We start from the raw sequence: 24,547 nt of genomic DNA on the forward strand, positions 1-24,547 counted from the left end.
AGGTTAGACAGGGGAGGAAAACAAAATTCCCCGTTAAGGGAAAACGTTCCATCGGAGGTTGAGCGCAGTACGCATGCGCGCCGTGCCGCACAGCACTCTCCGAGGGGCGGGGGCGGGGGGAGGGTGGCATAGTTAGGCTGCGCAGCAGAGAGGAGGCACTTGATTAAAAACGACAACAGTTACTATTTAGCTCTTCCCGCGAACTTAAGGGCAAGCGGCGGCTTCTCCCTCTGCTACCACGCATGCTCGGCGGAGAGGGCGCGTGAGAGCTCATCTACATCTAGGGGGAGCTAGACCTGAAAAGAGGCTGGTTAGCCTTTGGCCCCGCTTTCAACTCTATTTCAACCCCTTCGCCGTCCCCAGTATCAATGCAGGATCCTTGATCTTCCAGTCCCTGCGGATTCTGGCTCTGAACTCGGGGTAAGTCAGAGGCGGCGAGAGAGGGAAGGAAGGCAGCTGCGGAGGAGGAGGAGGCTCCTTCTTCCACCCTGCCTGCTCCTCTTCTGTGCTGTGACGGCGACAAAAATGGGGGAGGGTCTTCTCTGCGGTCCGAGCGGTGGGGGGAGGCGGCCAACGGGGCGCCTCTTCTGAGGTGAAAGGCTGCCCGCGTGCCCGAGGCGCCTCACGTGACTCTCAGAGGGGGGCGGGAGTCGAGCAATGGGGGTCCCGAGGCGAGGTGGTCGGCGGAAGGCGCCCCAGCCGAGAGCCGTTCCTGGCCACGGCGGGGCTGCGCAGGTGAAGTAGCGCTTGCGGGGCTTACCTGCCCGCTTGGGTAGGAAAGGCGCCTGTATACGTGCGCGGGCGCAGCCGTTGCTGGGGAGGCTCGCGCTCAAATCCCAGGTGTGAAGTGGTAATTAGGCCATCCTCGCAGGTGTGTCGCGAGGACCAAAAATAAAATAAAATTAGGGTCGGCAAGAGATGCATTCCGCCTGTGCGTGCACATACATACACGCATACTCGCAATGATGAAATTAATTTCTTCTAGATATTTGGTCTGAGCTTTGCAAGGGGTTATTCCTTGCCTCTCACCAATTCCTAAGCTGCAGTAAGCACCCAGGCTGACCTGAGAACGTTGAGCTCAGTTTGGAGTGGAAGTGGTCAAGGGTTGGCAGAAGCAAACCACGGGGTGCATTTCCTCCCCCTGCAAAAGAGGGCTCTGTTTGCATGCCGTTCAGAGAGGTTGATGAAGGGGTTAACGGTTTCTAACAGATGTCATGCCAGCCTGTGACTTTGCCCCCGGTTATCAGAACTTTTACAACTTTGTTAGATTAAATAGATATAAGCAAAGTTGTTATAATAGGGCTTACAGTAATGTAACCAAGTGTTACATTGTGATATAACTAATGTAACAGAAGAGCAACTAGTATACTATACCCTTAATGCCTCTCGGTATACAGTACAGTATTATAAAAAGTGGGTTCAGCTGATAAAGTAGCTGATATTGTGTGGAATGGCTGTCATGGCTATTTAGTTTTAATTTCATAAGATTAAAGCTCAGCTTTAATATAAGCTCAGCACAAAACTGCAAACAAATAATGTATATACCCTGTTTCTCATATTTTAAGACATACCCATAAAATAAGACATAGCAGGATTTTTAAGCATTCAAGGAATATAAGCCATACCCCGAAAATAAGACATAGTGATAGGCACAGCAGCAATGCCGGCCGCGGCAGGAGGAGGAGGAAAAAAATAAGACATCCCTTGAAAATAAGCCATAGTGTGTTTTTTTGAGGAAAAAATAAATATAAGACATGTCTTATAATATGAGAAACACGGTACAAACTATTATATTCACAGATGATAGTGTGTGCTAAATATTCAACGAGCAAAAAACATGCCTGTTTTAAAATACGAGTTAAGGCTTTCTCGTGTTGATTCAAACTCCACAAACACATGATATTTGAAGTTAAGGCTGATGAAACCTTAAGAAATATACCCTGCGATCAGCAAGGAGGTTGTACAATGTCACAGACTGTGCTTACTGGCAACTTTGCCTCCATGCACCTCCACTTTTCCTTGGTCTTTCAGGCCCAATCCTGCAAGGGAGAATGGAGTGCCTGGGGCCAGCAAAAATACCCAACATTGTACTGGTTCTGTATTACCGTATTTCTTAGTTTATGAAAAGAAAATATATTGAAATACCGTAATGGGTTCTGCTAAATAGAGAACTAATGGTTTCATAACTGTTAATTGCTGTAGCAGCCCTGTGGTATTTTCAATGTGGGAAATGATTCTGTAAAAGCAAAACACAAACAAGCTAGTAGTGGTGTAGAAATAAGCAGATGAATAGGTTTGCTTCTGAGTAAGTATGCACAGGGTGGTAATATCCCTTTACCATCCTGCCCTCTCTTGCTCAGTTATCTTGCTGCCTGGCAGACTGACTCCCTCAGACCTCAAAAGTTAACTTGCTGTTGCTTCAGTTTTCACTTCGCTCCTGCCTCTCTCCCAATATGAGAACAACACTAGGTGGTAGGCAGGGGGTAGGGGTGGGTTTAAGTATGGGGCAAGCTGTGTACATGCTTCTGTGTACTGGGGTGGAATGTTCAGTCTGGGGTGTGTATCGAGGTTGTGTGTGGAATTCAGTGTCTGTTTCTGTGGTGGTGCTTTAAGTGTGAAGCAAAGGATATGTGGGGCAATTTCAGTGTGGGGTGGAGTGTGTGGAAGTGGGTTCACTGAGGGATGGGGCAGGGCAGGGCAGAATAGGGCAGGCTTATGCATGCTCTGCCCAATGCATGTGATGATGTGGAACATAAGCCCTGTGCCTGTGCTTGTTTACCATGGACTTTAATGAGAGATGAAATCTTAATAACTTTTGAGTAGCTTTTCAGAACTTCACCAAGCCAGTGGAAGTGAGGGCTCCACAAGAAGCCTGAATGAAGTAGATCAGCAATTTTCACCAAAATTGGAAAGAATCATTATTTATTAGATTTCTTAGTTGACCTTCAAAATAAAGTCTCAGCGCTGATTACAAAAATGTAAAAACTCTGTATTAAAATCAGTTATACGATATGTGGTCTTACAGAGGGCCACAACTCAGTGCCTTGCATGCAAAAGGCCTCAGGTTCAATCCTTGACGGCATCTCCAGTTAGGGCTGGGAGAGACTGAAAACATTGGAGAGTCCCTGTCGGTCAGTCCAGACAATAATGAGTTGAATAGACCAGTGGGTTTGGCTCAGTATAAGGCAACTTCCTATGTTTCTAAAGAGCAGGGGAGGGGGCAAAGTGTAAATTTTCAGCACCTCAACCTACTCTATTATCTGTGGCAACCTTTTTCAGGTCGGTTAGAAATTTGGCACTTTCATAGACCTCTTCAGCCTAGACAACATAAGCCAAGTTATTAGCTCAACAGATGGCATTTTTATAAGCTACAGAATTTTGAGGCTTACAATGAAAGAACCTCCTGTGCTCCTATAATATATAGTGGTTCCTTGGGTTACAGACACTTCAAGTTACAGACGCTTCAGGTTACAGACTCTGCTAACCCAGAAATAGTACCTCGGGTTAAGAGCCTTGCTTCAGGATGAGAACAGAAATCGCACGATGGCAGCAGTAGGAGGCCCCATTAGCTAAAGTACCTCAGGTTAAGAACAGTTTCAGGTTAAGAACGGACCTCCAGAACTAATTAAGTTCTTAACCCGAGGTACCACTGTATGTTAATATACTGTAGAACATTGTCTATTTGATTAATGTTGAGGATAAATCTTCTCATTGCATTTATTTTCTTCTAAAACAAGATCTCTTTATGTCTGAACCTTGTCTAGATCAACCCTATTTCCCAATAATAATAACACAACTTAAACTATTGGAAACTGGTACTCAAAGGAGAGAGAAAATTGTATTTCTAATGTGAAATTACACTAAGGAGAAAAGGTGTGACACTTCTTTTATTTTAAGTATCTCATTTTCTCAGAATGGAACTGTGTAGGAGTCTTGTGACCTTCCTGAAAATGGGTGTAGGGGCTAGAGTTTGAACATGAAATGTGTAATTGTACACTGAACATGCACATCAAGTTTCATTCCTTGCCTCTGTTATGCTTGAAAGCTTGGAATGTTTACACAGGTAGAGAACATTCTCTCTCTCCCCCCCCCAACTTAACCAGGTTTCTCTTGGGTTTTGGTAGACAATAGGTGGACTTGCCAGTGATAAATTGCTTGTGTCTTGTGCTTCTCTGTGTCTTGTGTCTTTGTGACAAGCTATCTCATGTCCTGGATGATAATGACTATATTTAGAAGTCAGCCTAACATTTGTGACGCTTCTTATTCTGCACGGAGAATTTATTGTTCCCTCTCATTCTTATCTCAACATTCCGTCCATCAAGTTTCATCCCTGCAGTTGTTCTTTTTCTTTCACCTCACAGTTTATTTGTTATAGCTTTAGCAAGGGACATATTTTTTTCAAAAATGAAAAGCATAAGCATCACAATACAAATACAAAATTAAATGCTACACAACACAATAAGAGAACAATAATGTTTTAAAAAGTACTGTTAACTCCCGAGTTATTTGTTGCCAAATAGATAAATCCAATAACAACTGCAGCATGTTTATTAAATTGAATTGAATGAAGATTCGTTGTTGTATCTACATTTTAAGTGAAAATCAAAATTCTGTACTAAGCTGACATAAGGCTATTCTTCCTTATGTCAGAAAGGCTGATGTCATTGGGTGACTGAAGTAAAGCTGTAATCCAAGGATGGGCAAACTTTTTTCACCCCATAGATTGCATTCCCTTCTGAGGAACCCTTCTGAGAGCCACACCTAAGTGTTGAGTGTTTGCAAGAGGCAAATGGGGGAAAATATGTAAACATATTTACAAACTAGCTTATGGGCCAAAGCCTGCCTAAAGAAAACAAGACAAAGGAGAGGCCTAGTGGACTCATCCATAGGCCAGAGGAACAGCTTTCAGGATATTATTTCCTGCTGGAAATGTTAGTCTGTCCAGGAGACCAAAGAAAAACATCATGGTAAGGGGGACCCAAATTTGGCCCTTTCCATTGGCCAATGAAGGAGCAGCTACTCAAGAGTTTGCTTTCTTTTTCTATTCTTAACCTTTTTTAATTCATGTTTTTGTCTCTCATATGTTGAGTCTGCAGGAAGGGACTGCTGTTTAAGGTCCATACAGTGCTTAGACATTTTTAGGGTGCTTTACAAATGTTCAATCGTTTATAAAAAATTGCTTGCAACATTTCAAACCCTAACATTATGCTTTCTAAATTGTTGGCAGCTAGAAGCCGCCTACGTGTGCCTTGAACTACGATGACATCATGGCAAGATTTCGCAGGAGAACATGCATCATTCTGGTGCTCTTTATTTTATTCATATGCTCCATAATGATGGCCTTGAAAACTTTGAGACCTGAAAGAGCTGGGTTTGGAGATCCATTTGGCCTTGGCCTGTTACCAGATTTTCAGCAACGAACAACACATTTAAGAAATAAGTTCAACGTGCAGAGCGGAGCTAAGGAAGAAAGTTTCACGCGCACCAAAAATGTGCACCCTTTAACAGTGAACTTTAAAAAACCCACCATTTCTGTAACGAAACTAGAAGAACATATGCCTTCCCCAAATTACAACTTTCATGTGTTTTACTACAGCTGGTATGGGACACCACAGTTTGATGGGAAATATATTCACTGGAACCACCCGTTGTTAACACACTGGGACCCCAAAATTGCAAGTGATTATCCAAAAGGAAGGCACAGTCCTCCGGAGGATATTGGCTCCAGCTTCTATCCCGAACTTGGACCTTACAGCTCCAAAGACCCTTCTGTCATAGAAGAGCACATGAAGCAGATGAGCTCAGCTTCCATTGGTAAATGGTATTTTATTTTTCTGTTTGACATTAAGCTTTTTGAATTCATAGCTTTGGTGTTATAAGTCACTTTCCCCCTTCTGTGTACTGAAACTGAACTGTGAGAAAGTCTTATGTAATTTCCCCATTATCAACTGTGTTCTCCATGACATATGACAATTGGGATGAATCACAAATGTCTTTTGTCAGGGAGTGAGTAAAAATATCTTGAAACCAGCAACTTGGAAGGTAACTACATGGACTATCCTCTTCTACCAGACTTGTGGACTGTTCTGTTTAGCTAAACTATGGCTTGCTTGTACATCTCTACTGAAATTTACTCACTAATCATGGATTTTGTGAGTTGACAAAGAAGGATCCATAAGCACAGTTTGAAGCTGGCTTTTCAGCTACAGTTTGCACTAACTGGTTTCTTACTGCATCCCAACTTGGGCATCCTGGTTTGTTCAGTCACTCCCTTAGAAGGCCACCTGATTATAGAGGCACATGGGCAGAGCAGCTGAAAAATGAAACCACTTCAACCGTGTATTCAATGGCTAATGCTGGTACTTTTGCAGAGCTCAGCTTCTGTCCTCGGTCTGCTTGGCAACATCCCATCCACTGTCCACCTCCCCAAACATTTTTAATGATGTTTACTGAACTCATTAAACACAATTTTAAGGCTGTTTAACAGATACAGTTGCACTTCCCCTATTCCTGCAAACACAAGACATTTTTTAATACTTTGCTTTGCCTTGCCTCTCATTCTCAAAACAATTAAATATGACCTATGCATATCCTCTCCATCAGCATTCCCTTGATTTCTGTCCTTAGAGACAGATACACACAGAGGTGATTGTTGCATGATTCATACCTTACTAGCCAAGATATGAGTTGGAATCATATACAGTGGTAACTCCGGTTACAAACTTAATCTGTTCCGGAGGTCTGTTTGTAACCCGAAACCGCTCATAACATGAGGCGCGCTTTCGGTAATGAAGGCTCCCACAGCTGCTGTGCGACTTCCGCTCGCATCTTGGGGCAAAGGTTGCAACCAGGAGCATCTACTTCCGGGTTAGCGGAGCTCATAACCCACAGTGTTCGCCAGGGGGATAGTACATAACATGAGGTTCCACTTTAAAGGAGCCATATTGTCCCCACAGGCTGTTTTCCTCTCTGTGCTAAGGTTCCATTCCAACCATTAGGCATGAAAAGGGTATAGACCTACCCTGTTCCACCACCTGGTAGTGTAAGGATTATTTTTTGCCCAAGGTTGATGATAAGAAGCCATTCTTAAAAATCAACCAAACAAACAATAAAGCTAGTAGTGATTTAATTGGTGACTTGGAGATACTTGAAGGTAGCTAAAGAAACCCAATTTTAATGGCTTATGTGTTGAAATGTTCGATACTGAAATCTCAAAGTAGTTGTACATGCTTTGTTTGCTAAATTGCTTTTTTAAAAAATACATTCAATGCAAATTGGTTAAACATCACCATAGGTAAAATGCATATTTTGTTCCTTAGGGGTATTGGCCCTTTCTTGGTACCCACCTGGAATGGGTGATGAAAATGGAGAACCTGTTGATGCCCTGGTAGCAACAATTTTGGATATTGCACATAAGTACAAATTAAAGGTACAATATTTGAAGTTTTAGACTTGCCAAAGTCATAGATATCATGGTCTGATTGTTCTAAAGTTAGACTCTCTGCACAGTTGTCCTATCAGAGTTTAAGGATTTGAGTTAATTGCATGTAATTTCATTGCAGCTAAGGTGCAGCTGCCCAAACTCCCTCCCCACCAATGAACCAATCAAAAATTGTTGATGGTCTTGACAGACCACTTAATGATTTTTTCCCCTGAGTGTTATAGCAATTGGAATGTGCTGTGCTGGATGCTGTATGATTTTTAATCGTGTTTTCATTGCTCCTCTTATTTCTTATATTGTATTATATTACAATTGGGATACAGTCGTACCTCGGTTTAAGTATGCTTCGGTTTGAGTACTTTCAGTTTAAGTACTCCATGGACCACCTGGAACGGATTAATCCACTTTCCATTACTTTCAATGGGAAATTTCGCTTCAGATTAAGTATGCTTCAGGTTAAGTACAGACTTCTGGAATCAATTGTGTACTTAAACCGAGGTACCACTGTATAAGAAGGAAAAGAAGCAATAAAATACAATGGTAAATAAATATGAATATTTAATGTGGACATTCCACAGACCACATAAACAAAGCTTGCAGGCCACTAGTGGTTCACAGACCACAGCTTGGGAATTCCAAGCTAAGAAATGTTTGGTGAAATGCTACATTGATAGAACTATGAAACAGCCTAGTGTTGTGTATCCAGTTTAGCTACAGAATCTTTTTGTATCTAAAGAACAACTTGCTGTGTATACATGTCTACTCTGAAGTGCCACTGAATTCATAGGCTACAATCTATGCACACTAACCTGTGAGTCACTTCCACTGAATCCAGTGCACAAATCGCATACAATTTTGCACTGGGTTCTTCTGGAAAAACACATAGGATTGTGCTTTTAGTGCCTGGCGAATGAGGTACAGCCATTTTTCTGTATATTTCTTGCTAGGCTTACAATACCACAGAAGCAACTCTGTGGTTGGTACTTCTACCTCAGATGTGGGGAACTTTTAGCCTTCCAGATGTTGCTGAATTACAACCATAGGCCAGGATGATTAGAGTTATTGTTTTTATTTGTTTGCTTTGTTTGTTACTATAGTGTGTATTTTGGGTTGTTTTTTTATTGTGATCTTCAGATGAATGGCGGTATAGAAATTTTATAAATAATAGTAACATTTGGAGGGTCAAAGGTTCCCCACACCTGTTGGAAATGCAATTTATATTAATCACAGTTACATTTTTGTTGTGGTTGTTGTGTAGGAGTATCTTTGAGTTACTTTGCATGCACTTCTATTGGCTTTACATTATTCTGTTGAATTATGAATTATAATAGTGCTATGTTGCACTAACACATTTTGCTCCTTGTTTAAGTTCATAACTCTCCCGGGGTGAATTGCTTGGAGTTTTTATTCTTGCTCACATTGCCCTTGCTAGGTTTCTGTCTCATGATGCACTTTAAAGTAAAACAGCATCTGAAACAAATACAGTTCCCAAAGGGTTTGTGCAGGCTGCACATTTTATCTCCTTACTTCATAATCTTGGATACAAATCTTGACCAAATTCCAATTGTCTATTCTTAATTCATTTGGTTTCCAAATGAATACCACAACCTAGTGATAGGACTGGAAGTTATATTTATCACAGTTTGTCTAAAGTGACTTTATCACAACTGGTATCTCTGTAACTGCCAGCTAATTGCATTGTCATGCATAATTGTGTTATATGTGGTTCAGCTGTTTCAAAGAACTACCTCTGGAGTGGGTGGCTTGTGCAAGCTTTTGATGGAAACAGCCTTCAATGTTTTCCTGCACTCTTCTGATCCTCAGGGGGTTCTACACTTGGGAGGAGAAGGCAGGAAAACCTTACAGCTTTTGCTTGTGCAACTGTGGCTCAAACTCAGAATATTTAGGCTCAAAATGGAGATTTCAAGAATAACTTCTGCAAACCTTGGTATTCCCCTAAGCCTGCTGATACCTCCCTTCTGTTCATAGACAGTAATGTTTTGACTGGTGATACACACTCACCTTTGAACTTCATAAATAGAAGTATTTGACCTTCACTATGTTGAGATTATTCAGTTATTTAAAAATACCTATCTAATATTTCAATTTTTTTTAGGTCACTTTCCATATTGAGCCATACAAAGATAGAGACGATCGCAGTATGTACAGCAACATCAAGTATATCATAGACAAGTAAGCACTTCCTCAAGTATTTGAATGTTGATGTTATGACTTAACTCTGTCCAGTGTTTTTCATGTGATTTTGTTTCATTGTGCAGCACACTATCAATTAACATTCTTAATCCACACAAATAGCTCTGCTTCTTGTTCAAATCACCTGAATTTTCTCTGCCTGTCCAAGTCAAAGAGATTTGGTTCAACTGCTAGTTTTGTCATCTTTATTGAGATGCCACATTTGATGCCACACTGCTTAACACCCAATGACACAAAAATGAAGGCTATTTACTTTATATTGGTTACTTTCTTTCCTTTCTAGATATGGAGCCCATCCAGCCTTTTACAGACACAAAGTCAGCACAGGTAGAACCCTTCCCATGTTTTATGTCTACGATTCTTACATAACAATCCCTGAAATGTGGGCAAATCTGCTTACTGTCTCTGGATCCCAGAGTATACGCAATACACCCTATGATAGCTTATTCATTGCCCTTCTTGTGGAAGAAAAACACAAGCACGAAATCCATAGAAGTGGCTTTGACGGAATTTATACATATTTTGCCACCAACGGCTTCTCCTACGGCTCAAGCCATCACAACTGGCCAAGTTTGAAAGCCTTTTGTGACACGAAAAACTTGATGTTTATTCCAAGCGTGGGCCCAGGCTATGTAGACACCAGCATTCGACCATGGAACAGCCACAACACACGGAACCGTGTCAATGGCAAATACTATGAGACTGCGTTCAGCGCTGCGCTTCTGGTACGCCCTGAAATAATCTCTATCACCTCTTTCAATGAATGGCATGAAGGAACTCAGATTGAAAAGGCCATTCCAAAGAGGACTGGAAAGGCAATTTACCTCGACTATCAGCCACATAAGCCAAATATTTATCTGGAGCTCACTCGTAAGTGGTCTGAAAAATACAGCAAAGAAAAAGAGCAGTGGCTTACATGAGGTGGATTTCCACTTGGCAGTTCCACGATGGGCCCATCGCTGTATCTCACTGATAAATCAAGAATGTTTTAATTTGTGAGGATATTGTCTGCACTATTGCTACAGCTTTCCGAAGAGAAAATGTTCACTTTTAGAGTAATGATAACAATGGCAAGCAATATTAGCCCCTCGGGTTCTTATAATATATGATAGTGCTAAATACTGTCCCTTTTAATGTTCTGTATATTACCACTACACTGTCTAGAATATTTGATTTATAACTCTAGTAGAATGATACAGAGCTTATTCCAGCTTAAACAGTTGCTTGGGGTCTCTGTACCCAGCTGGACTTCTGAGTTTCCCCCTTTCCTGAAGAATTCCCTCAAAGTGAGAAAACCTGAAGCAACTTCCAGTGCAAGGTGAAGAGGTGTGCAAAAACAAAACAACTCCTATCACTCATGTGGAAACCACTGTGGTGCACTTAAATGTGCTCTTTAGGTCAGGCCCTTTAAAGAACCATGAACAAAACGTTTTACAACACAGTTTCTTAAATATTAATTTGTATATGGGACGTGAAGCATCTTTTCCAGTGGGAAAATAGAGAAAATTGCCAAGGAACCTTTCAGAACAAAAATCACTTTTTGAAAAATGCATTGGAGATGCTGAAGAACTGCCTGATTTTCCTATGCTACTCCCATTCATTGCGATGCAAACCACAGGAATTGGTGGTAGGTGCCCGTGATGTATATTGTATATTTTGTAGAAAAATAAACATGTTCTCCTTATTTTTTGCACTTATTTTGGTAGAAATAATGAGTGAACTAAAATTATCGTGATAATCATAATTAGTAATGGTTTCAGTTAGGTTTTTTAAAAGGCACATTTACTCATTTCGTTTGGCATTTCCTCATGAGCAGCACACTCAGTTTGCTTTGCTTTAGATCCTAGATACAGGAATAATTTTCAAAGAAGAAAAATGTTTTGGAGTGAGCTTAGAATGTCTAGCAGGATTTAACTTTTTAGAGTACAGACTCAGAAAACAATAATTCAGAATAGCATAAATTGTCAGTTGCAAGCATTTGTAGCAGTTTTAAAATTGTTCTTTTAAAAGAATTGTATTTTCCCCAGTGTGGTGTTAATATCTATTCCAATTGAAATTGGAGACACCCAACTTTGGATAGCAAAGACTATGTTCTTCCAAACACTGCCAGCTGCAGTCTGGGGTGAGCGGAGTATAACATGAGAGCACCTGTGCTTTGAATCATTTCTCACTAATGGGCTACTGGATGTTGTTATTTTCAGTGAGTGCCTTATTATCTCCAAATTGAAAGTGCCTCTCTAATGTGCTCCCTAGACACTTATCCAAAGCTAATATAGCAAACACACAAGCTGGATTCATTGTCTTATTTTATGAGTTTGGTTCTGCAGTGTGTTATATATATATATATATATATATATATATATATATATATATATATATATATATATATGTGTGTGTGTGTGTGTGTGTGTGTGTGTGTGTGTGTGTGTGTGTGTATGTATGTATATATAAAACTATATTATGCTGCAGGCGAAAGGATTTGCCCTCCCCTTTTTTGTCCAGGGATGGGCAAGCCCATCCCTATGGTGTTATTGGAAATTGAGATTAACAAACCAAATTATTTTCTGCTTTTAATTTGTTTTTATTCTGAACCAAATTCCGAGCCCAGCTTGCAGCTACCGTGCTTCCAGTAACATCACCAGGAGTGTGACAAAGCCCAAGCAATTTCATCCACCAGCCCCTATATAATTTGGCGGTTGCAACATTGGAAGGCTTCCTGTATACTTTCCTCCTTTCCTAGCATCTTGCTAAGAAATGTAATTATTTCAAGAAGCCCAAGGCCTTTGAACAGACATTGTGTGCCCAAGAAACATCCTACAGTTTCAGTAGGAGTAGCCTACTGAAGCCCTCTGTACCATTGTTGTTGCTGTAGCTGCCAGGCTAAGTAAGTGGGAAGGAAGTACAAGCTGGAAAACAACTTGTGTAATCTAAACCAGTTCTCCAAGGCCCATCCCTTTTTAAGCTACTGATAAATGGTTTTGGAGTTCATACAGATGAGATCCAGATGTTTATTTTTCCCTCCTAAAATACACCCATTGTACCAGCCAAACTGAAATGGATTGCTTATTGCCACTTTTGTAACAATTTGCCCAAAATTAAATTAAAAATCTTCTGGTACATGTACTTCTCTGCCTTTCAGGTCATGGTAACTGATTTTTTTTGTCAGGCCTTCACTGCAGGGCCATGAATGGGTATCCATACACTGATGGTATAGCTAGAATGTGAAGATTAATTACAGTGGTGCCTCGCTAGACGAATTTAATTCGTTCCACGGGTCTTTTCTTATAACGAAAAATTCGTCTAGTGAATCCCATAGGAATGCATTGAATTTTTTTTTTGTTTTTTGTTTTTTTTGCCCATAGGAACGCATTAATTGAATTTCAATGCATTCCTATGGGAAACCGCGATTCGCTAGACGAATTTTTCAGAAAACGAATTTGTCTAGCGAGGCAATCTCCGCTTGAAAAATCCTTTTGTTAAGCAGAAATTTCGTTAAGCAGGGCATTCGTTAAGCGAGGCACCACTGTACTTAAGTTTTGTTCATTCATTCATCCATCCACCCAATTTATAAGGGTAGCTTATACAATGGAAAATACTGTGAGCTGCACTTTATCCATCCCAAATAGGCTGTAGCTTAGAACTAAGGCACACACATCCATGTTGGTGCATTGTGCTTCCCATATGTCAATATTAACTTTTAAAATTTGTTGTCAAACTCAGCGTTCATCATTGAAAGAGCTTTACTAACACTGGCTTGCCTATGGGGATGAATTGATGGCTGTTTGTTAATCGTGGCACTTACTAATTACTATTTGAATTAGCTGTATGAAGTCCCATATAGTAACAAAATGAAACAAAATCTAGCTCAAAAATAAGACAGTAACTTGGAACTTGTCCCAAATTCTGTGCATGGCAACTCATTAATTGAATTTGATTTTCTTACAGCACAATCCTGTCCTTGTCTACTCAGCAGTAAATCCCACTGAGTTCAGTGGAGCTTACTGCTGAATAGGCGTGCACAGAATTGCAATGTTGATGCCTTCACATTTCCTAGAATCATTATATGCCCTTAAACCTGGGGATGGGGAACCTATAGCCTTCTAGATATTGTTCAGCCCCAACCCCTGTCAGCCCTAGTCGGTATGGCCAGCAGTCCCAAGCTGATGTGGTATTGTTGTCCAACAAAACTTAGAAGGCCCCATCTTTGCCTTAAACACACATCACTTAGGGTGTATTTAAAGTAATGCTTTCAAATTCTCATGATCAGTTAAAATTTAGGAGTAATAATGGTTTGAAACCAGTTTTGCTACTACTGTTTAGGCACTTTAGACATCTAATCAATTTTGTTTAAAAACCATGTTATGTTTCTTAAAAGAAAATTGCAACAAACTTTTTAATATTTTTTTCTCCATTTATTTAATTACAATTCTGCTAAGGGCTATGATCCAAAGCAACAGAAGTAGAGCTGCATACACAGCTGCAACTTATAGTCTATATAGCTCTGTTCAAATAACTGCATTTAAAGTGAAAACTGGCTTGTCTTTACAGCAGTATGAGTAGTTCAGGATCTGAAGGAGCTTCCAGCTTAAGTGTGCACACTTCTGCCCAGGATACCCGGCCTAATAGCTTCACTACTTTCCCACCTAGGGCTTCAGGGCATCTGCAAAATGGGCCTGGTGTCAGCTAGAGAATTTTGTGGCCATCATTTCCCTTTCCAAATCTGAAATTTTGAAAGGAGTCAACTTTGAAGTATTGCAGGGTGGATCCTCCCCCCCCCCCGACATAGTTCTTCTATCTCTGCTGCTGATTAACAGATATACTGAGCTTTTGCAATTCTAATCGCAATGAGATTTCTTCACCTTATCTCATAGAAATGTTATATTCACATAGCATATACATAATAATGGAGAGTTGTATTAAGGTTTAGTCTGACACTCTTGCTTTCACTGCTAAATGTGTGCTTGGGGTGCATGGAGTGTTTGGATATTGTAACTGGGGATGAGGGGGACAGGGCAGAGGAGGGAGACCTGACATTTGGGTAGAGGGTATGTAGGATACATGATGGGAAGTAACTCACAAGGAGTGTCCTTGCATAATGCAATTTAGTCCATAGAATACCACTGAGAAGTGAGAGCTTTTATTCTCAGAAGTACAGCAAGGCTTGGAAAGTGCATAAAGAAAGCTTGTACTCAAGACTTATTCATATACTTAGGTTCAGGTCACTTGTATAGTTCCACTTGGATTTGCAGTGAATTAGGCAGACAACTGTTGCAAGTACAGTCAAAGAAGTTTGAATCTCACTTCTTCAGTAATCTCTTAAAACCCTGCACCAGGGTTTTTAAGATAATAATACTGTTTGCAGACTAAGGACCAGACCTCACTTCATGATTCATACCATAGTAAGCCACTGTCACATGGTGACTATGAGGAAGGAAAGTCTGAATTCCAGAGTGGTTGATTTAGAGCTTAAAGAGCTCAACTGCAGGGCTACAGGTTTTTACAAATCACAAACTAGCTTGCAGATTCCGTTCTCTTCTGTCCGAATTAAGTGTATGTCTCAACAGTTGCTTTATGAGCAATATTGTATAATTGAAACAATTTCTGCTTTATGAGAAATGAAATTATTCTAATTTACTTTTAAATAAATAGTTGTAAGGCTTTTAACGCGCATAGCGTTGGTATGAATACATGAATGAGAAGTTAGACAGCATTTTGTACACACCTATACTGAAAATGTCAGGGACCCAGGTGGCGCTGTGGTTAAACCACTGAGCCTAGGGCTTGCTGATCAGAAGGTCGGCGGTTCGAATCCCTGTGACAGGGTGAGCTCCCGTTGCTTGGTCCCAGCTCCTGCCAACCTAGCAGTTCGAAAGCACATCAAAATGCAAGTAGATAAATAGGAACCGCTACAGCGGGAAGGTAAACGGCGTTTCCATGTGCTGCTCTGGTTTGCCAGAAGCGGCTTTGTCATGCTGGCCACATGACCTGGAAGCTATATGCCGGCTCCCTCGGCCAATAATGCGAGATGAGCGCGCAACCCCAGAGTCGGTCACGACTGGACCTAATGGTCAGGGGTCCCTTTACCTTTACCTTTATACTGAAAATATGAAGCGTACTCTGTATGCTATGAAAAAATAATGCAGGAACACTGTTCTTGGAGTAAGAGTTCATGTGATTTGCATTTTCTGAAATGTTCATTCTGCCTCTTATTTGCCAGGAATTTATCTGAACTTCAGTGGAAAGCATACTGAATAGCTTAATAGGTACTTTCTTTGGTGAAACATTTGTTAATATATGTCGAAGATGTTTTTGAAGCCCAGCTCACATTTCAAAAAATTGAACCATCAAAAGCTGTGTAAGGACACAATCCTGCAGCTGACTAAGGGCTGAGGGGTCACCGGAAGTGACGTAAGTGCCATTCTGGAGGGATGCTACTTATGCTCTCAGAGGACCCCTGATATACCTGTGGAAAACTCTGTGGTGATAGAACTTATGCTGGTTCTCTGGCATCAAGCAGAGAGGTGTGGGACACTAGGTCAGGCTGTGGTGGAGCAGTCAGGAGTCCACAGGACACTCCTTCCCAGGCAGATTCCCCAAAGGAGTCTTCAATTATACCAGTCCTGGAGTTGGTATAGTTAATCATTCCCATTGAAAGGATTGCGGGAGAAAGGTAGAGAAAAGCTCACCAGCCACCTCCTGTCCTGACTTCAGCAAGTTGATGGAGCTTAGGAAGTGGGTGGAGCTCTCCCAAATAATCTTCACCATAGGATTTTTCTGCCCATGGTACAATAATGCTTGAGTGAAAAGTGTGGTATGTTTTGTGATAGGTTTCTCTTACCTTTTCCCCTTTGTCTTAGCTAAATAAGCCACAATTGCTTGCTTGCTTTTTCTGCAGAAATGTGTTGGAAGAACCCTCCACGTAAAAATAACATTGTGCACACATACCGTATAGGTTGGGTTGATTAATTGTGAATGTGTTCTGGCTTAAGCAAATTGTGTTAATTTTCCCTCTGTATGCCTTAATGAGCCAATTGAACAACCCATACTTTCTTTTTGGGACAAATTTAGACCACTCCCCCCTGCTCTAGAGGGAAGAGTTTGTATGGAAGAGTTATTGATGTTTGGTAGGTTGCTCAAGAACCAGTCAGTGAAATATGTGTAGCATAGGCTATGACTTGCATTGGAGCCAAAATTACGTTGTCTTAAGCCATGATATTTGGATCCAAAGTTTTTCTTAGTGCAGAACAATCCTTACTTTTTGTAAATGTGTTATGCATCCACGAGCATTACCAACTTTAACAACAATTTGACATCCACCTTGAATTAAATTTGTTGTATTGAATTCTGCAATTCTTTCTCAGCCCAATTGGTGAGTTGGGATTTTGTGGAAGATTGTTTTACTAGGACAGCAAGTTTGAATGTTGCAGATAATTTCTAGTGTTCATGCCCGCTGACAGATATCTGTCAACTGTGTTTTTCTTTTCTGTCAGTTGGGATGAAGATATTATATGCAAGAGCATTATAAAAGTCCCAAGTGAGCTAGAAATTATGCCCTTAGTTCAAAAAGTCCTTCCTCTTCTTCTTTTTCTGCCATATCATTCCTTCTCTTGTCTACCTTCCCTGCCTTCTGTATAACTATACTTTGAAGTTACTCCTGTGCAATTTAATTTTAAAGTTAACAAATTTGGTTCATGCTCCATTGTGCATGAAAGTCACTGTAATTCAGCAGTAGGTATATGAATATGTGGACTTGCTTTGAAAGTTTATAGCAGTGGGGTTGAGAGGAGAGCTAAACAAGATAATGCTAGACCATTTCTTTCTTTTAAAATAATAGCCGGAGCTGCAATAGTTGGGAATTTTCAAGCATATGACATGATTCTTTCATTGTTGTTCAAAAGAAAGCACCACCCATTTTTTAAAAAGTACAATGAGCATACTTGTATGATCCAGCTGCTGCGGAACTGTCACTCTTTATATTGCAGGTGGAGAGTAAGATACTTGCGGTAAACAAATCTTTTGCACATTCAAAACTAGAATTCTAGGAAAGATTCTGGTTTTGGTATGTACAGGGAGGTTGTGGTGTGTTTATGTTGGAAACACATTTAAAAATTCAGTTTCCAACTAGCAGTCTGCAGTGGTACAGTTCAGCAACAGAACAACACATTTAGTTTCTCTCTTGGATTAATATGTAATTTGAATCACTATTGATTGCTTGACTATTTTCCAGCCTTTTTCAAAAATATGAACTATAATTATGAACTATATTTATGTACTGTTATGTTTGCAAATGTTTCTTGACTGTTAGAGGCTTTTATGAAGAATAAGTGCCTTTTTAGAGTACAGTATGCATTTTACTAGATATTGACCCTTAGTGCTGTTAAGCATTGTTTAATTTTTCGATGGGCATCCAATGCACTCCTGAGTAAAAAGCCCACACACTTGCGTGTCAGTTACAAATGGTGCATGTATGTTCACAATGACATGTTCATACTTTCGTGTAAACACCTTCCTCTGCAGAAAGAGTATGGTATACATGCGCCCCTGGGAAAAGACTGAGTTCCTACTTCGACTTAACATTATACATTATTCACAATAGGTGTGACATGCTTTTATTTTGTATTTGAGTTCCTGTACCTGAGTACAAAAAGTAAAGCACAAAAAAAACAGTCACAACGGAGTTTAATCTTCTGAGTTGCCTGCTTTATTGACTTGCTTTGTGGCATTCACTTACACTGAAATCCATTTTCTATAGCTACTCTTCAGTTTATGTGCCCTAAAAAACAAAGGCAATGGGGTATAACAGCAACATTTCTTATTTCAAAGGATTTATAGTTTAGCTGAATACATTTCAATATATACATCTTTGAAAACTCATTGGGGAACCAATGGATGATGTGAAGTAAAACATTTCCCGTAAGCTTTGGTTTTTTTAAGAAAAGCTTCTCCCCTGCATCTTTTCCACTCTGCCACAGATTTTCTTCTACATGGACTTTTTCACATTTCTTAAACTGCAGTTTTAAATGCACCTACTGGAGAGTAAGCCCCATTGAAGAAAGTGGGACTTGCTTTTTTATAAATACGCATTGAATACATTGTCAATCTATTATTAAAGGTTTAAATATGTGCAATTAATGCTTGTGAAGCTTGATAAAACAGAGTTGGCAAACTTGTGAAAGGCAAAAATAGGTATGAGAATGTGAGGTATGATTTGAGCCTGAGGATTAGAATTTTCTAGCTTCTTCCAATCTATAAAATAGTGCAGTTTCTAATATCTTAGTATCTTTTGCTGACAAAACTCCTTTAATTATAATACACTCAGCAATGGGATCTAAAGGTGAATGAACCCTATTCTGCATTATACAGAAAAGATCCCCTAAGAGCCGCTTCAGATGTTGCACACTCTACCCACAGTATGCTAGTACTGCCAAATGTTGGACAATCATGGCTAAAAAGGCATGTATATACAGTTGAATAATTGGCATATAACTAAATAATTACATCATTTATTTGTAGAAGTATTTTCTGCATAGGAAATATCTGAGGTATATCTGCTTGGAATGCAATAATAGGGTGTTCAACTTTTAAAACCAGATCATTGGGATCTCCTAGCCTCATTTAAATACCTGAATCTTGTCCAGATCCTTTAGTGAGCTTTTGTGAAGGCTTGATGTTAAGAGCCTCAAGAATCTAAGTTGGTTGACATTATTTTAACTTTGTAGGTTCATGAATTCCTATGGTAGAGTGGAAGTCCACACTCTTGTAGACCTATATATCTTACAAGCTACTGAAATAAACTATAGGCTCCAAAACTTTAACCAAAGGCAATTCAGTGTCACCTTCTAACTTCCTATTTAAAAAAATGTCTTCCTCTTTATGATTCAGTTTGTTAGTATGTAATCTATAAGTGTTTGTAAACCCAGAGGGAGAACAAAATAATTATTTTCCCTTTGTGTTTTGATACAATTCAGAGGCATAAACTACTTGCATCCTTAGTTAAAATAATACTTGCTTTTAAAAATGTAATTATGCAAGGTATGTACATTTCTGTGGCACATTCACTGTTAAACTGTTAATGTATTTTTGATGTACTTTACTTTGTGCACCACTGAGCACCACTGATTATGTACAGTGTTTTGATGTGTACAACATATATAAGTCTAAAATACTATGCATGTCTCAGGAAATGTAATTTACAGAAAATGCACTTCAAAAATCGTAAAATCCTGTTAAATAGTTTGTAATGTAATTAACACTTGAACTAAGGAATGCAAACAATTCTGGGCTATGTGTTTTAACAAATAAAATTTTCATTACCGTGTTTCTGTTATTGCATAGTCTCATAATATTTGACTGAAGTAATTGGAAAATGTGTACTTTTCTACCGTACTTATTGGGGCATTATTGCAGATAGCTGCCTTTTGAATTGCAATTGGCACATATTTAGTATTCTTCGGTGCATTATACAAGGTTATCAAAGTTTTGGAGTTTAGCTCTGTCCTACTTCCAGTCTTAAGTTAATAAAGTTTTCCCTCAACTAGTGGCAGACAAGAGAAGGTTTCCATTTGCCATGTCCTGCCCCTTTTGGAGCTTGAGTAGCTTGCTCTCCAAAATCATCTCATGCTTGCCCACAATAGCTGCCCCCTTCCATCCTGCATTCCTGCTGTCTCAGTTCCCTTTTTCCTTGGCTTACGAGTCCCTGCCACACATTTTGCATTCACCTCTTTCCCTCTTGGTTACAAATTCTGGCAAACAGTACAGGTCTGATCACATTGTCTACACATCTAAACTGCTAATTTAATTAGAATAGAGAGATGGATGCTGTGTTATGACATACAGTGGTACCTCCGGTTAAGAACTTAATTCGTTTTGGAGGTCTGTTCTTAACCTGAAACTGTTCTTAACCTGAGGTACCACTTTAGCTAATGGGACCTCCCGCTGCCGCCGTGCGATTTCTGTTCTCATCCTGAAGCAAAGGTCTTAACTCGAGGTACTATTTCTGGGTTAGCGGAGTCTGTAACCTGAAGCGTCTGTAACCTGAAGCGTCTGTAACCCAAGGTACCAGTGTAGTTGCCACTGGGCATCCCTGCTGTAGGGTGTTCAGTACTTTGTATTGTATTATGATAAGGCTAATGGACAGACCATATCATGGAATCCAAAGAAGCTTCAATTCCCACACTCTTGTTTTGAAGGCCTAAGTTAGTGCTATAAAGTGCAAATATCAAATGTTAGAATTGCAGAAAGAGGAGGGTGTGTGTTTTCATGGAAATGGTGTGGCTGTGCCCTTATCAATGGAAAGAAAGGCACCTCCCAACAACTGCTCCCACACTTGCTCACCGAAAGAAGCTCTTTGTTCCTCTCCACCATCGGAACCAAAGGGAGGGAAGTTCTCTAATCCTGGCATCCAAATAAATGTTGGCATGTTTGATTTAGAGGAGGCCAAGCAAGGGCAAACACATACTGAGCAGAAAGAGCAAACAGTCTCTCATGCATTGTGGGTATTTGATGAGATATCTACTGAGACCTTTCCACAGCCATGATAGGAGGTACTGGTGGCCCCCATCGTGGAAGCTAAACCTAAGCAACATACATGTTACATGAATGATCCATGGGCCAGGGGTTAGATGCCATACCTTTGCAAGGTGTAAGCCAGGATGAAGAAACTCTAGTCCTCCAGATATTGTTGCTTTCCATCAGCCCCAGCCAGCATGGTCAATGGTCAAACACGATGGGAGGCCAAGAAAATATGGAGGACCATAGATTCCCCACCCATGCTCTACAGGGCTTGGCACTTGGTCAAATGGTGAAAATGTTCTTACAAACCACTTGGCTTTTTCCTACCTTCTACTGTAGAGATCTTAGTCCATGTATCATCCTAAGGATGTATATCTCAGTAGCATTTGACAATGAGGATTTGCATGGGTCTTTAACCTTTTTATTGTTTCTGTTTTTGCCACTATTTACATAAGCTGTTTGGAAGACACTGAGATGGGAGCAAGCAAGAAGCTTGATAGGACAAGGGGGGGTGGCAGGGGAAGAAGAGACACAAATGCCATGAAATTAAACTGTGAAAAGTTAGCCACAATTCTTGACAATGTGTGTAACTGAGAACATTTTAAAATGAAAGTGTGGTGCTGATTTCACTAGTGACAAACGAGAGGAATGAGAGGTGAGACTGAGCAACAAAATAGCTAGAAATGGTCAAACTTGGTTTAAGAAGGAAGTATGAGTTTAAATATGTGCAGGCGATGTTGCCGCTGATAAAGGAGGAATGCACGTCTGCACATAGCTGAGCACATTAAATGGCAATGAGTTATTGAGCAAAAGTAAATAGCATTATATGTGAATCTAATTGAAATTAAAAGAAGAACTTGGCTGAATGTCAGAGAAGGCATCATGATAGGTAGCACTATTATTGTGCAAAATAATTTCCCAAGGGATAAGCTTTGTAGGTTAAAAACTAAATGATAAAATGTTTGTAAAATGTAAGAGCAAAAAGAAACTGCTCTGGCATGCTGAATAGAATAGCCTGCAATTTTTAGACGTAATGACATTGAAAATAGGTATTTTGCATCCATTGATTCCAGTGTATTTTTCACAACTAGGCAATACCTGTTTTAAACCTATTGGACAACAGAAAAGAACCTGCATGTGGGCTAGAGGTATTTGAACAGATTTTTTTTTTTAAAAAAAGGTGGCTCCTCCCCCCTTTTATGAATACTCAGTGGTCTTCTTAAGCAAAAGAATTAAGAATTTTCTGTCCTAAAAATGAGGCACCAGGTATGAGTATTGGTTAGTTCTGGGTGAAACTGGAGAGACCTGGGTTCAAGCCATCCCCCTTCTGTGGAGATTGCATTGGGTCAATCACTATATTTCAGCTGAGCCTGCTTCACAGAAACATATGGAACTGTCTTATGCAAATTAAGATAATTGGTCCACATATCAGTACTGGCTACTCTGACTGGCAGTAATAATCTGAGTTTTGTGGACTCTCCCAGACCTACTGTCTGAAGTCCTTCAGCTGGAGATGCCAGGGATTGAAGAGAAACCTTTTTAGCAATGTAGGATGAGATTTTTAAAAATAGCATAAAATACATGCTTTGCCAAATAAAAGTGACCCTAGGCTATTTCAACTCAATATAGAACAATTTGTTTTGGATGGAACATGATTTCCCCCAAAAAATGACTAACTATGGGGCTGACACAACCAGTGATGGGTGAACTTTCTCAGGTTCTCCTAGGGTTGCCTTTGGATTCTTTCCAAGGTTATGATGTATCATACCATGCTAGGATATGGGAGTCAAGAGCTGCAGTGTGGAGAGGGAGAGAGCTAGGAATTTTCCAGCTCAGATAAAATCAAAGTTGGAGGAGAACATAGGCTTGTAAAGCTCACCTTGCTTCTGAACTTTGCTTTAACCAGCCCCAGAAGTTCCATTCAAAGCCTTGCTCTGGAGAACTTTGCAACCCTCTCTAGCTGCAACTCATGCCAACCCTAGCTGCTTCTAGGCTACAGTTATGTGAAACAGGGTGGATCAAACCTTCGTTTTGTGGATAACAGAGAGCATATTAAACCCATTATTCCAGTGGCCATACTCAATCCTTCACGGCATTTGACTTATGAAGCCACAAACTGATCAAGACATAAAGCGTACTTTTACATATTGATGTGCGTTTCAGCATTTTTAAGTCCAATAAATGTGCCAAGTTCAAATTTGACTTTCATTACTTCAGCCTAATAAAAATAGAGCCGCAATGACTTCATAAGCGCTAGTCCAGATAGAGAGGTACAGTAGTTACTTGTGAAAGCAGGTTCCCATGTACAAATCTTTACCTGGATGAGGAACTGCACACCCACATGGATGTGGTATGAGCACTCGCTAGCCCAATTAAGTGCCATTAGGAAAATGATTACAGTTGTACGTATACACCGTTGAATCAGTACTGTAATACATGCAAGAGCTAAAACAACCACCCCTCTGTACCCAGATATGAAATTTATCTACTGTCCTACTGAATTTGGATTTACTGTTCAAATGCTACTTTTCAGAATGAGACAGAAGTAAACGTCTGAAGCTCCCTTTCCATTGTTCATCATGGTGCTCCTTGAGAGCTCTGCCGTCGCTTGTCTATGCAGAAAATACATTTTTTTTGTTTTTATATAGATGGAAATGTGCAGTGCGTGGCTGACTAGGATATGGCCTTCAGAGCCATACTGAGTCTCAAGCCATTGCTATGGAAACACAGCATGGCATCTCAAATCTCTGGCTTCCTCATACAGCAGTGAGATGATTCAGAAAATAAAATTAACAAGCAAACAAATCAGGACCTGGTTGCTCCAGGGGAAATAGAGAGGAAAATTAAAACGTTGCCCTGTTGTGAGTATTAATAGGTCTCAGCTGGGAAAGTCTGAATGGAAGATTTTATTCTAATGCTATAGCAAAGAAAGGAAAGTTTCCCTTACATTTAGAAGCTTGGGTCAGGCTTGTAGGCACAGGAATCTTCGCTGACATTTCAAAAAGCAAATGCCTAAGCTGTTTGGATAAATGCTAGGATTAATGAAAGACCTGGTCTAACAGTCATGTATTTTATTCAGAGTTAAGAGAAATAACAATGGAAAACCTATAAGCCCCTTTTGGGCACTAAACTCATTTGGAGTGCAGGGTGGTCAGCAAATATCTAGTTCTGCCAACCCATGGAGGAAAAGCTGGGATAGAAATGTAATTAATAAGGCTATAAGCAAATGGCCTTCAGAAAGCATCTTCAAGTTGTTTAAAATTGTGGAGGTAATGTAAAGAGCTGTGCTTATTTGGCTTTGTGTTAATGACAGTGTACCCATTGCTGTCCCTTTGTCAACTGAATGGCAGTTGCTGGAAACCACAGGAGGGGAGAGTGATG

At 40.2% G+C, this 24,547-nt stretch overlaps 1 protein-coding gene across 2 annotated transcripts; it reads left to right on the plus strand.

Moving 5' to 3' along the window:
• Positions 1 to 261: 261 nt before the first annotated feature.
• On the plus strand, positions 262 to 12,035 carry MANEA (mannosidase endo-alpha). Of its 2 annotated transcripts, none has more exons than XM_035109364.2 (5): positions 262 to 420; positions 5,232 to 5,814; positions 7,320 to 7,429; positions 9,558 to 9,634; positions 9,939 to 12,035. In XM_035109364.2, exons 2-5 carry the CDS (start codon positions 5,268 to 5,270, stop codon positions 10,573 to 10,575), a joined length of 1,371 nt encoding a protein of 456 aa, XP_034965255.2. In that variant the 5' UTR covers positions 262 to 420; positions 5,232 to 5,267; the 3' UTR covers positions 10,576 to 12,035. The 2 variants fall into 2 exon arrangements, with proteins under 2 accessions (XP_034965255.2, XP_034965256.2); XM_035109365.2 differs by having other exon boundaries at positions 271 to 420; positions 5,228 to 5,814.
• Positions 12,036 to 24,547: the final 12,512 nt, after the last annotated feature.

This window comes from Zootoca vivipara, chromosome 3 (assembly GCF_963506605.1).
Source record: "Zootoca vivipara chromosome 3, rZooViv1.1, whole genome shotgun sequence".
NCBI lineage: Eukaryota > Metazoa > Chordata > Lepidosauria > Squamata > Lacertidae > Zootoca > Zootoca vivipara.

Bases quoted from the DNA above. Each gene is read 5' to 3' on its own strand.
- MANEA (XM_035109364.2), top strand. From the start codon at position 5,268: ATGGCAAGATTTCGCAGGAGAACATGCATCATTCTGGTGCTCTTTATT. The intron at 5,815-7,319 runs GTAAATGGTATT...TTTGTTCCTTAG, and splicing joins GATGAGCTCAGCTTCCATTG to GGGTATTGGCCCTTTCTTGG. The intron at 7,430-9,557 runs GTACAATATTTG...AATTTTTTTTAG, and splicing joins CACATAAGTACAAATTAAAG to GTCACTTTCCATATTGAGCC.